We start from the raw sequence: 13864 nt of genomic DNA on the forward strand, positions 1-13864 counted from the left end.
CTACAAATAGTATACCTTCTTTAGTTGTATTTTTAGCATCTTTCAACAGAAACTGATTAACACTACCTAATTCACAATCCAAGAACCTATATCATTATTCATAAGTTTTCTTTCCCCCAAACACACATTCTTTCCTGCAAACTGTGAACTCTTATTGTATGCATGCACATAGGAGTGCAATTAAGTAAATTCCATGTTTATTAAGGAATATAATTAAAAACAATATCCTTTTCTTCCAATGCTCCTGTGGGAGAAAGCATGTATATTTTGAAAATAAAAACTAGGCTGAAGATATTAAAAGATACTATGGTTAGTAAATAGACTATTGGATCAGAAACAGGGAGAACAACTTGGATCAAATGAACTCTACTAAACCAGGACAGTCAGTTGATAATCTGGAGCACTTTTTAGCCTCATCTGTTTCACAGATTTGTTGTGAAGATCAAATGGAGGAAGGGCAGAATGTAAAATAAATATAAATTCACATCATGTTATCTCTTTAGCTGCAAACCTCTTTTAAATTTATGTCTAATACTATAATGTAAACTATGAATGTGACAAATATATATGCTCATTAGGGAGACTAGTAGAGGAAGACCAGGTTTGATTGGCAGGTAAGCTATAGTATCAGCCACTTTCATTAATATTGCTCACTTTACCTGATATTTGTCGGCATTAAAATTCCAAGCTGTTTTTATCTAGCCTGTGCCATGTCCCCAAAGGCCTGAGCTGGACCCTGTAAATGTTCTCTTTTCAACTCCTTATGTCAGTATTGTAGAGAAGACATGTAGTATGCAGGTTTTTAGTTACGTTCATTCCCAGAATGATTTATTAGGCTTACAGTAAATTATGGTAGCAAATTAATTAAAATAATTCTAAGAATGTTCACCAACAGAAGGCAAGTAGCAAAAGACATCCTATTCTGTCCTGATAGTTAAGGTATTAGTTTCTTCCTAAAAGTTTGCAAGTGGCCCAGCTAAATAGGCAGATAAATATATCTTCATTTTCTTCTGTAAATATTTGTTATAATTTCTAAAGCTCCCAAGCAGAATGAAGCATGTAAAACAAAACATGTAGAAAAATGCCAGCTTTAAAGGTCTGCAAAAAATGTATGTTATTACACATTTTATAAATCTATTCTTGGATTTACAAAAAGACTATAATGGAGGGATTAGTTTAAAAGTAGAGATTAACTGTAGAAAATACAGAGATACTATGATCTATACAAAGGCTATAATAGTACTATGTCATTAATTGTAACCTATTCCCTTTGCAGAGAAATACATGTAAAGGGTTTTTAAGGTGCTTAAAAAAAAAAGATAATGAGACCTTAGTCTTTCTGCGTTTGGCAGGAAGTATTTCTAAGAAAAGGGATATGTCTTTAAAAATAAAAGCTCTGCTTTAAAACAAGATGACAGCTCAGTACATTTAAATTCAAACAATTAATTTACTTTACAGCTTGATTCTCTGCATTGTACTCAGAGCAACTTCCTCCCAAGTAATTTCAATGCTTGACTGATTGTAACAACTCACTTTAAGATGATGTTATGTAATTTATGTATGTTACATAATTTAAGGAAGTTTCACATTATTATGACTTGTAGAATTTTCTGTGTACTATTTTATGAGTACGGGGAGCTCTAAAAGATGTTTTTTAAACCCAGAAATAAACAAACAAATGAGCAGATTTATTCTATTTATTTTAAATTACAGGATAGTTGGAGGTCTCAGCTGCAAAATTAGCAGCAAGCATCAAGATCCATCAGTGGCTTAGAAAAGAGATGATGGGGGTGGGCATGAGGGAGGCATATAAAATGCACTCAGTTCAGAAAATGAATAGAAAGGATTTTTTTTTTCTCCTTTCATTGTATTTGATGTGGGTCATTCATTTGAGCTGAATAATAGGAAATTCAGGGCAGATTAAAGGCAATGCTTCCTCATTATGGAATTTGCTACCTCTAGATCAGTGTTTCTTAAATTGTGGTCCTAGAATCGCTAGGGGTCCCCCAAGACCCTCTCAGGGATCCATGAAATCAAAATTATTTGCCAGCCTATATTGAAAAATAATACAATATTAAAATCCCATCAAACAATTGTGAGAAGTGATAGCGGCAGCAAATATGTCAATTTTAATTTTTAATCAGTCCGTATAACCTATACAAACAAAAGCTCTTTTGGGGTCCTCCATAATTTTTAAAAGAGGGAAGGGGTCCAGAGAGAAAGAAGTTCAAGAAACACTGCTCTAAATGTAGCATCATCCATCCACCCACCTTCCAAAGGGATTAAGAGGCAGATTCATAAAAGTTAAGAATCAACTGTTACTAGCAATGATAGCCTCACATGATGGCCCCAGCATAGCAGTTGATGTGATAGGGTAAGAGAAGGGCGTTATGGGACTCAGATGGTTTCACTTACAAGCTTCCCAAGGGCATCTCATTACCGGCTCTAGTGGCTTGACCTGATCCAGCATGGCTATTTCTTCTGATCCGAGGCCATCTGGAGTTAGCTCAGCAGTTAGCATAGTACCTGCTATTTGCCTGAGAGAGAGTTCAGTAATGTAGTTAAATTTATTGTTACTTATCATGACATACATATTTCTGGAGATCTGATGCATGGGACCAATTCCAGAGGGATTCATTCTGGCTGTCCTGAAACAATTCCTTGGAAAGGGTTTTGTCTGCATATTGTCATATGGAGTACCCTGTAATGTCAAACCAGATTGTCTCAGGGACCAGGAGTTTCAAAATAGCCCTTTATCATATACCCAGTCCTATTTTTAACCCCAGGTTTCTTTGTTGTGGTTGAGCGCACAGGCTGGGGAAAGGATTCCTAATGCTAAATCTTTTGTCCTTCTGCAGTGTCTCTCTCTCTTTCTCTCTCTTTCTCTCTCTCTCTCTCTCTGCCCTGATATTATAGGGTGTTTCAAAAAGAAAAAAAGCTTTTAAAATACTTTGTATACACACACATACCAAATTCAGGATAAGCATCACTACTTTGAGTAATTTGGTAATATTTTCCTATTTATATATTGATCGTGTGGAAGCAGACAGGCACCTAGACAGACAGACGGCATCAGTCTCTGAAGTAGCATCAGTTTTCCTAAAAGCAAGCACTACTACATGAAGACTGAGGCTCTTAAGGCCCTTTCTTTTAGTAAGCTGACAGTTCAGATCTTTCTTTCTCTTGCTAGCCATATTGCAGTCGACAAACTGTTTTCTCATCTCCTGTATGCATCTACTGCAGCACTCTGGTCTGCGCCCCACCCTTGTTGGTAGGCATACTTGGCTGGGGCCACTGGAAAAAAAACCCAGTAAGCATTAGCAAGCAATCAAATATATGAAAGACGACCACTTAGCAGCTCTTGCGATGCCTTCCATTAAGCTGTAAAGAAATAGTGGAGAAAAAAAAGTACCATTTTTCTTGATTCCCTGCCAAAACCTGCATCAATCTCTGCAAGTGTTTTTCTCTCTCCTAACAGCCTTTCCCCACCATTTACTTGCATTCAATTTATCCTGTAAACTGAATTCAAGGATGCACATATCTAGATAAACATGCACACATGCACAAACCCATCCTCAAAGAGGGAGAGAAATATTTGTGGGGGAGGGAATCTGCTCCCTTAGAAAGACAAAACAAGATAAGCGTTTTGGGAAAGAGAATAAGTACCGCCCCTACTATTCCTTTTTAACCTTGTTGCCCTTGCATTTCCTTGCATCTAACTGAATGGTGGTCGTATGTTCTAATGAAGGCAGTGAAATGCTGTGCTTTGTAATAGAAGTGGGAGCAATCTGTGACATAGGGGTAGAGTTAGCCATGCCTCTGTACACAACTCCAATTGGGTGCATAAAAGTCTTAGGACAAAGACGGGCTGAGACAACCACCAGGAGTCTTTGTAATATATAAACTCTCTTTATCATAATGACAATCATTTTGGTAAAGATAAAACTGTATGCATAGAACTATTCCTTTATCTATCTGTGCATTTATATTAATCTTCCCCAACCTGGCGCCTCTCATAATTCCCCAGATAGCATGGTCAGCAGGGGGATTATGGAAGTTGAACTGCAGCACATCTGGAGGGCCTCAAAGTGTGTATGGCTGATATATCTATAGACAGGTCACCTGGTTTTCTCATTGGGTTATGATAGATACTGGTGCCAGGTGCCTTCCTATCTAAGTGGAGACCCATGCATATAGGAAACACACTTGGGATCATAAATTGGAGATCTTTCTTTGGGCTCTCACTGTTAACTAGAATCATCAGTCTCTTACTTCTGCTTTGGCTTTTATACATGGATGGTAGCTGGGAAAGGAAGGATCTCAAGGAGGAAATGTATCTTCTTCTCATCTATTATCCACAGTGTAACTTCATAAAGCTTGCAGTGTCAGCTATGGAAAATTAGACTTCCTTTTTCATCAGGGAGGCATAAATAGATCAATGTCATTTTGGGAGCAAGGGGCAGAGGAAGGTATAGTTGAGCTGCATGTAAGAATGGGACTGTCCTCATAAACAGCCTTCCCTGATCCTCCTGATTGCTTTCTACCATGCAGATACAAACAATGCCATAAACTGCTCCTCTTCAAGATACAGTTGGAATAAAAACTTGTCCTCAGTGTATGAATGGCTGGATTCATATATCATGCTATGCGATGGCTATTCTAGACATAGTGTGTAGAACAAACTGCAGTGACCTGATTCATACATGATGCCAAGTCATAAAGCATGCTTTACAAATCACCATAGCTGGATTCATACACCATGTTGAGTCAAAAGCAAACAACCATATTGTTACTGTAGGTATTGTCTGGCTGCAACTTACATACCTGGCAGGGAGGTAAATAAGTGTTTGTGGATGAATATAATTCCATATGTGTGTACTTGAATAAATATGGCCTTCATGACAATCTGTTAGCCCTGCAGTTGGCTTTACCACTCTTTACATTTTAAAATACATGGATGAGAATATTTCACCCTTTTCTTAGCCGGATCAGATATAGGTGTGTGTTGCCTTTTGCTTTCTCCTTCCTACAGAGGTTTTTTTGGGGTGAGTTATATCTGGAAAGGCAGCCATGTTTGCTTATGTGATGTTTCCCTTCATCACCATGATCATTATTCTCCAGGTGCTCTGACTCTGAGACAGGAAGTATCAAGGGATGTTGCATGAAAGCCAACCGCTTCTTACTAACCGCCATTACTCCTCCAACTCATGGGGCTGATTTACAAGCAAGATACCATGTGAGATTTTTTTATTCTTCTCTGTGTGTCTGCAGATTTGCCGACTTCAACGCCTTCTAGACCCAGGGTGTTGATTTTCCTTAGAAGTAGATCCATGCATTCCTACACTGTGGCATCACCAGATAGGATGAGTGGCTCAGATAACGGACTGGACGAAACAGAACTCAGCATTACGCTCACTCTCCGGATGCTTATGCATGGAAAGGTAAGTACATTAGGGCTGCCATATTAGGCTATAGTCTTGATTGCTGTCCAGTAGCAAATCTTACCCTGGGGCAGGACTGCCATTTGAACTGCAGGGAAATGTTATTTTGCAAATCCCAGTGTTAAAGCCTAGTGTGCTACAGTGCTGTTCCCACATTTGCGTGGGAGTTTGAAATATTCTCTCCAATTTACGGTATGTTTTTCTGCTCTCTGCAGAGGCTCTTGAGGTGCAGTTGTGAACTAATCAATTAAAGCAAAATAGTGGGTTAAATTGCCAAGATGATCAGATTAACACACAGAAAACATTAACATAGGAAACATGTTTTTTTTAAAAAATTCCAATAATGAAGGAGAAGAATGGTCATGAAAAGGAATAATAATCCTTTCATTTAAGTTGTCAAATCATGAATGACCTTCACTTTCTTTTTTGAGAAGGTGGGAGCTTGCTTCCTCATTTTCTGGCCAAAAGTATACGTTCAGGCATTGCTAGACTCTTACTGATTCAGGTATCTCCTCTAACTCCATTTCTCTTGTCTCTGTAGGAAGTTGGCAGTATCATAGGCAAGGTAAGATTGATGCAGGTCACTCTGTATGCTTCCAAAATTTCTTTGCTGTCCTTCCATCTAAAACTAATTGCGTTTGTTGCCTTTAATCCTATAGAAAGGAGAGACTGTGAAGAAGATACGGGAACAGGTAAGTATCAGGGGGGGAAATTGTCCAAATATGGGGTGGGTGATCTATTCCAATGTTTCTCAACCTCAGTAATTTTAAGATGTGTGGACTCAACTCTCAGGTTTCCCCAGCTAACAGAGCCTGCTGAGGTTGAGAAACACCTATCTATTTCATAGTTCTAGCTGGATGGATTTTTAACAAATGTAAAAACCTGCTGTAGAGGAAGTGGGGAGGCAGAATGAGGATCAAGAGGAATGTGATGGAAAATGTAGAAAGACAGAAAGCAGGAGCAGCCTATACAAATCTCATTAGTCACTATTTTTCTGAATGTAACTGGTAATTATCCTAAAGTACAGATTCTGAAATAATACACTTCCCCCTAGCTCCTCATTGTCATAGAACAGAGTTAAACACTGTAGTGGATGAGATCAATATTTTTATCCTCAGAGACGCTTTAATACTGTACTGCGTGAACCTGCTAGTGATCTTTCCTTTCAAAATTTCTGTGCCATTTTTTGAAGCAGTGCATCGTTTCTGTATTGATGGTTAACTGCTGCTGCTGGATTTGCCAGTTTTATTTCAGTATTAATCTAGGCTGAGCTCACAGTACAAAAGACTTCATGAGAATAGGACTGGAAAATAGAAATTTAATTTAATTTATTTAATTTAATTTTTATCCCGCCTTTATTATTATTTTTATAAATCACTCAAGGCAGAGAACATACCTAATACTCCTTCCTCCTCCTATTTTCCCCACAACAACAACCCTGTGAGGTGAGTTGGCTGAGAGAGAGTGACTGGTCCGAGGTCACCCAGCTGGCTTTCGTGCCTAAGGTGGGACTAGAACTCACAGGCTCCTGGTTTCTAGTGCAGCTCCTTAACCACTAGACCAAACTGGCTCTATGATGATGACCAGAAACAGAAGTTATTATTTGTTTAAATATGTTACTGCATTCTGCTGATGGAGTCATAGTAAGAGGATGCTAAGTAAGTAAGTAAGTAAGTGAGTAAGTGGACACTAAAGATATGCATACCATTGACTTTTGAATTTCTCCTGCCTTTTAATGAGAGGATTTGATTCTTATGTAGCAGACACATCTCTCAAACAAATGCAGTGGTTGAGAAAAAGAGATGTCCTTGCTTCTAATTTAAATTCAGACAAGAACTCCCCGAACAGACGGGCCTACCTCTTCTGTTTCTCAGCCACATCTGCAATACGCCGATAGCGGCAGGCTACTTCACAGACTATTGAGATGATTACTGATAACGTGTTTACAAAACATTTTGTCCACTTGGTAAAAGTGTTCTATAAACGTTTATAAAACTTAAAACATTACATTGTTACTCCTGGTTTACTGTGTCTTTAGAGTACTGCCCGGATTACCATTTCAGAAGGATCCTGCCCTGAGCGGATCACCACTATTACAGGTTCAACTGATGCCGTTTTCAGAGCTGTTTCCATGATTGCCTTCAAGCTGGAAGAGGTGAGGAAGCCCCATCTCCATCCGGCGCATGTTCCTCCCAGAGCATGACTTACTTGTTCAGATTAAGCATATTGTGCTACAGAATATGTGCTAAAGAAATCTGTCATTTTGGCATTAAAGGTAAATGTTTTCCAGGGAAATCTGGCATTGGCCATATAAATGATGTCTAGTTATTTAGAACTTACACAATCTACTGCTTCTATGATCAAATTGTAGGGTTTCATACAGAGCCTGCCAAAAAAGGAAGATGTTTAGGCAATTTATTTTTGAGAAGATAGGTTTTGTGGTAGGGTTTTGAAACAACAAAGTTCTTGGTCATTCTCTGTCACATACCCCATTAAAGCATTAAGGTTAAATATTCATTTGCCGTAATATACTTCTCTTGGTATATAAGATTAAGTTTCCCTAGGAATTAAAAATGACTATATTAAAGCCAGTGGTGGTGATGTAACCATGATTATATCATACCTTATTATTCTTGGCAACTGCCTGGACAAGTTCCTGCAGTTTTCTTGGCAAGGTTTTTCAGAAGTGGTTTGCCACTGCCTCCTTCTTAGGGCTGAGAGAAAGGGTCTGGCCCAAGGTCACCCAGCTGGCTTTGTGCCCAAAGCAGGTCTAGAATTCCCGGTCTCCCGGTTTGTAGCCTGGTGCCTTAACCTCCACACCAAACTGGCTCTCAACCTAATTATATCTGATTTAAAAAATCAATACAGAATATTATTGGGATGACAACATGTGCAAAAAAACTGGGTATCATCAAATAGTAGATCTTCGAAATTTGGAGAGAAGAACCAGATTCTTAGGCTTAATTTTTTTTTTCTTATGCCTGGAATGGGGCCTCTAATACAGAATGCTGCATACTAATAATAGCTAAATGTGATTTTGAAGGGATCCATTAGCACTTGAACTTAATGCAAATTCTTTTAATTCAGGACCTGGGAACTGGAGCAACCAATGGAGGAACCATCTCCAAACCACCAGTAACCCTGAGGCTGGTCATCCCAGCTAGCCAGTGTGGCTCGCTCATTGGCAAAGCTGGAGCCAAAATAAAGGAGATCCGAGAGGTAGGGAATTCAGTCATCCTATCTTGTTCACTTGAGCAGGAATGCCCCTTTCCTCATTTTTATTTTCTGTATCTTAACAGTTTTTCCTTCCTATTTTTCATTGCTACTGATCTTACGTTCCCAAAGTGAATGTTTTAAATCTCAGAAGCTGCAATTCAGCCAGCTTGCACACTTCTTTCTTGTTCATTAAAAATTAGAACTAAATTTACAACTTTTTTCCCTTGGATTTCTTTGTGAAAGTCAAATTAAATATTTTGTTTATATGAGAAATCATATCTATGTAGGGAAGGAGGTATCCCAGGAAACATTTAGATTCCCGGAATAAATTAGCCTCTTAAAGCTATAGTGATCTCCCAGGATTTCAAAGTGTTCCTGACCCAACTCCATGTAAGTAGAGGCTGCTCAGAAAGGCAGAGCCTTTGTTTCTGATCCTTGCTCTCATTCCAGACAACGGGTGCCCAGGTCCAGGTGGCTGGAGACCTTCTGCCCAATTCCACTGAAAGGGCTGTGACAGTCTCTGGAGTACCCGATGCCATCATCCAGTGTGTGCGACAGATCTGCGCAGTTATCCTGGAGGTACAGCTTCTGTTCACTCTCATGTGTCAGAGGAGGATAACACTCAACAATGTCTGCTCCTTCTTATCGAAGTGGAGAAGTGATACTTCGTGGCGTGGTATTTGGGTTTAGATGCACTCCTTGGGTACTTCAAAACTTGTATCCACTTTGAGTGCCACTGCAATTTTTTTTGTTTGGCCACTGTGTGGATACTAAAAAACCTCAGCCCCAATGCACATGTAATTTTAAATTTAAACAGCAGCACTGCATGTGTATGCATGCACACCTGTTTATGTATATGCACTTCTTTATTTGCAAACATTTTTTGCCATTAACAACCTGCTGTCTTGCTGCTTTTCTACTCTTAAGGAGAAAAGATGGAGGTTCCTGAACCTTTCCTTTACATCGGGGTAGAGATTTTGATCAGTCAGATGATCAGTCAGGTCTATAAAGAAAGACTTAAGCATATTTCTACCACATTACTATTAATTCAGGCTTGCAGCTCCCTGGCTTTTTTAGGAAAGCAAGCAAGCAAAGGAGGCATTTAGGTAATTGCTGAGTCAGACAGTTAAATGAGTTAAGTATCTAGTACCCTATTCTAGATACTGTGCTTTAGGATTTCAGGCAGGAATCTTTCTCAGCACTCCCTGGCCTTCTGAACACATATCTGGTGCTCCGTTGCTGAGTTGTGGTCCTTTGCCTGGAAGACTTTTCTCATACCTTGATTGCACAGAGGAAGATAAATTCCAGAGCAGGTATCTTGGGATAGTTTTGATTCATGAAAATCTGCAGTCTGCTGGACAGCCATGTCAAAAACACATTTCCTTCCAAATACTAGGATCTAGAATAAGTAGCATGCCTTCTTACTCTCTAGTTCTCTGTTCCTTTAATTGTCTAATGGTGGCAAGAGACTAGGCATGATCAAAGGTGATTTGTTACTTTTCATACCGTGCCCATATCTGAAATTACTCAGCATAAACTAACGGGAGTTAGCTAAAAATATCCCCTCTTCCTTGATATAATGCCAGAGTGCCTGTTGTATGACACAAGGCAGTGCCTGTTGGCATTAGAATGCAGCTTGGGGTACATAAAGACATAACTGTACAGTGATATTTCCTTTGGATTTCCTTCAGTCACCACCAAAAGGCGCCACCATTCCCTACCATCCCAGCTTGTCCTTGGGACCGGTTCTTCTGTCAGCCAATCAGGTAAGTAACGCCTAAATAAACTATCAGTAGAGAGAGAGCCTGTTGGCTTTGAGTTTCTCTGTTAACCCCTTAACATTTCACATAAAGTATATAGCTGGTTTGAAAAGTATCTGAATGAGTTTATGGGTATTTGTCATTTATCTGCCTGATTTTCATGCTTCATATTGGTGATGTGAGCAATTCTTAGATCACTCAGTGGCCATGTGCATTAAGACATGGCCTTAAGATTCACAGATGATATCTAACCAGTTTGGTCCAGTTTGCTGGAACCGGTTGTCACATTTTTGTCTAAGTTACATCTCATATTTTGCCATTCCATAATCAACTGAATAAAGCATATGAGTTTTATGTTGTAAAAACATACACTTGAAGATTTGGGGCTGGGGGCGCTGGCAGGAAGGTTAGCAGCACTAGTAGGAAGATGTTTGAAAGATGGGAGTTGGGTGGGCCAGCAGGAAGACACTGGGAATGAAGGGGCAGGTTGGTGAGAAAGTACTAAGAAGAGGTTGAGCAGGCCAGCAGGAATAAGCTGGGAACATGGGGGCAGACCAGTAGGAACATCAGCAGCAGATGCTAGAAAGGAGAATGAAGTATCCAAACCAGTTGCTGCCTGATGTAGATAAAACTCCCAGCACAACTGGAATTTTGATTGCCATTTATTGAGAGCAGTTGTGTTATACTGCTGGGTGGGGGGAGCTTTCTTATTTACAATATGTGTGCAGTAGTGGATGTGGCCAGCTATAAAACATGGCCCAGAAGTCAAACTGGCAAGATTGCTATGTACCACTACTGCTAACCCCAAGACTGCTCTACCACTCTAGATTGTTCCTTTTTCTGCATTGGTGGGAATGCTTCCAAACAAACCATCAGGTACATTTTTATCTTCTGGGGCCGAGATATTTTCTTGTAAATGAAGAAGATACTAGAAACTGGTGCTTTGTTTGCCGCATACCAACTTCCCATGCATTCCTTTATCATTAAAAGAATCTAACCAAAAAGAGTCCAGAGTTATAGTGAAGGTGTCTATGACCATACTGATGTCTGATGATAACACGCTGCCTGCCTTGGAGACCACAAAAGGATTCTCTTTAATTTGAGCATCCTGATGACCCTGAAAGGAACCCCAGTGACTCTCAGCAGTCACTGAAGCAAGGGAGCTGACCATACACTGAACAATCATTTCTTGCTTCTCTATACATCAGGAAAAGCTATTCTTAGTAAGGGATTCTGACTAGAAGAGTGAGGTTTTAGGGGTGGTTTCAGGATCTTCCAGAGAGAGAGAAAGAGAGGGAGGGAGGGAGGACCATCTGCTCACACAATCAGTTTAGCAGCTTTCCTGTCTACATCAACCCCAGGTATAAAAAAAGAAAGTGGCTGAATGGCACCTTTATTTCTAAACTGTAGGCACTCTCCCAATAGCAAATTCATACTAGGTGGGTGTTCCTTTGTGAAAAGTCTGAATTGCATTGTTTGTATCATTTCTTTGTTATATTAGCTTGGAAATCTAAGTACAATCTAACTGCTAAAGTAAGCCAAATAAAAGCAGAATGAGCCATGAGAGAGGAAAAAAAAGTGTTCTTTACCAAAGCTGCACAGTAACAACTGACATTACAATGCTGTGCATACAGAGTCTGAAGTAAGTCTCATAGTTTCAGCTTCTCCCAGACAGGAACGTATAGGATTGCTGTCTGAACCTGTAAGTGCTTATGGAGAGAAAACTGGAAATATCGTAAGTCAGTTTACAGGGATTTGAGTGCTCAGTATAGAGACTTCCCTGTAATTTTGGCCAAAACCCATTATTGTTCTGTTGGTTTTCTTACAGTGTTCTACACTGATGACCATATACGCTCAGTATTAACTTCAGTCACTCTCCATACTCTAGTACAACCAAGAAGCATTAACTACTGTTTAAAAATTAAAGCATATTTACTAGATGGCCAAAGATGCATGAGTCGATGCACAAAAATGCTGAATGACTAAATAAATCAAATCACAGCCACATATAAATGCTCTTAATAAAATGAATGTGGATGACTTAGTCTCACCCAGTGACAAAGGACTGATATATATTCAACATTTCTTGGTAACAGCCAGCAGTTTGAGTTAATTGTAAAGGTGTAATGGGGTGGGTGGCCCATTTTAAAATAATATGTAGTGGTACTTCACTGTTCTGAATTTTAAACTAGAAGCATCTCATTTACATTTCAGTTCAGATGAAATAAATCATAAGCAGAGAATGTTGTGTGAATTGATCAAACAAAAGGCTTAACACATTAGAGATGGAAACGGCCATTTTTTTTAAATAAAAGAAAATGCTTGCTCCATTAGTCAGACCATTCATATTTGGTTGGAAAAGAACATTTGTTTTGGCTACTCTTTACAATAATGTATTGTTTGTATTTAGTTGATACGTTGAGTCTTATGTGTTCAAGAGACAAAATCACACAGACGTCCCTGCATGATGATAAAACTTCTGGTAGAATTCCTACAGTTCATGAATCCTTTGTTTTTATAACCCTTACAGCTGAGAGATCATTGAGCATATTAGTTTCTAGGGCGGTGAACTGCTTTGCATTCAGTTCCAGAAAGGTGCTTCAGAGTGCATAGTGGTTCACACACAGCACCGGCCTGCACCTGTTTAAAGCAGCTGTCTTTTTCCAGCAGCCAAAAAAGCTGAGTCTGTACCTAGCATCAGAGGGCAGCTCTGTGATCCTGAGAAGAGACACAGCTGCTTTAAAGAACTGCAGGCAGGTGCTATGCTTGCATCCCATGGAACTTTTTAAAATCATATAGGAGTATTGTCCAGTCCTCTTAAGTTTCCAGGACATCCACTTTACTTCCACTGCTGTTGTTTTTTTCTGCTGCAACTGCACCTGCTGCTTTCCCCCCTGTTCTTCTGTGTTTTTTTCTTTCTTTATTCTTAAACCATTTCAATAAACAAAGCTTAATATATTTTTAAAATACCTTTCTTCTTTTTCATTCTTTCCCCTTTTTGTAGGGATTTTCCATGCAAGGACAATATAGTGGAATATCTCAAGCTGAGGTGAGTCCAGCTTTGCAATCTATATTTACATTTTAAACCCCAAGCCTTCACCTTCTGTGGTTCTCATTTCATTTTCGTTTTTGGTTTCTGGGCTTGACCCATCCCATATTTCCTCTTTTCTTGAAAAGATTATAGCAGAATCTTTCCAACCAGGTGCTTCAAGCATATTAGACTCCCCCTGTAGTGTCTGGAGATCATGGACTTTGAAATCCAACCAATCTTGAGGGCGCTGTATTGAGGCCAGCTATTAAAGGCTGAGGCAGAATTTACAAAAGCAGGCAAAAGCACTGGAGAATTGCCCACATTTTATTTAGCATGACTGAATTGTAACCAATCGGTGAATCTTGGCCATCAGGAAAACCAGTCTCTGTGTCCTTATCGGTAACTGTTTAAGTGGA

At 39.4% G+C, this 13864-nt stretch overlaps 1 protein-coding gene across 5 annotated transcripts in view; it reads left to right on the forward strand.

Annotated features, from left to right (window-relative positions):
* The window catches only part of PCBP4 (poly(rC) binding protein 4), a 45564-nt gene that overhangs the window by 16966 nt on the left and 14734 nt on the right, over window positions 1-13864 (forward strand). For all 5 annotated transcript variants that reach the window (XM_063291929.1, XM_063291930.1, XM_063291928.1 and 2 more), the window contains 8 exons: window positions 5272-5441; window positions 5983-6006; window positions 6101-6133; window positions 7480-7596; window positions 8529-8660; window positions 9108-9236; window positions 10349-10423; window positions 13422-13466. In XM_063291929.1, coding sequence (XP_063147999.1) covers window positions 5331-5441; window positions 5983-6006; window positions 6101-6133; window positions 7480-7596; window positions 8529-8660; window positions 9108-9236; window positions 10349-10423; window positions 13422-13466 — 666 coding nt within the window. In that variant the 5' untranslated portion in view covers window positions 5272-5330. The remainder of the gene's footprint in view (window positions 1-5271; window positions 5442-5982; window positions 6007-6100; window positions 6134-7479; window positions 7597-8528; window positions 8661-9107; window positions 9237-10348; window positions 10424-13421; window positions 13467-13864) is intronic.

Source organism: Candoia aspera, chromosome 2 (genome assembly GCF_035149785.1).
Source record: "Candoia aspera isolate rCanAsp1 chromosome 2, rCanAsp1.hap2, whole genome shotgun sequence".
Classification (NCBI taxonomy): domain Eukaryota; kingdom Metazoa; phylum Chordata; class Lepidosauria; order Squamata; family Boidae; genus Candoia; species Candoia aspera.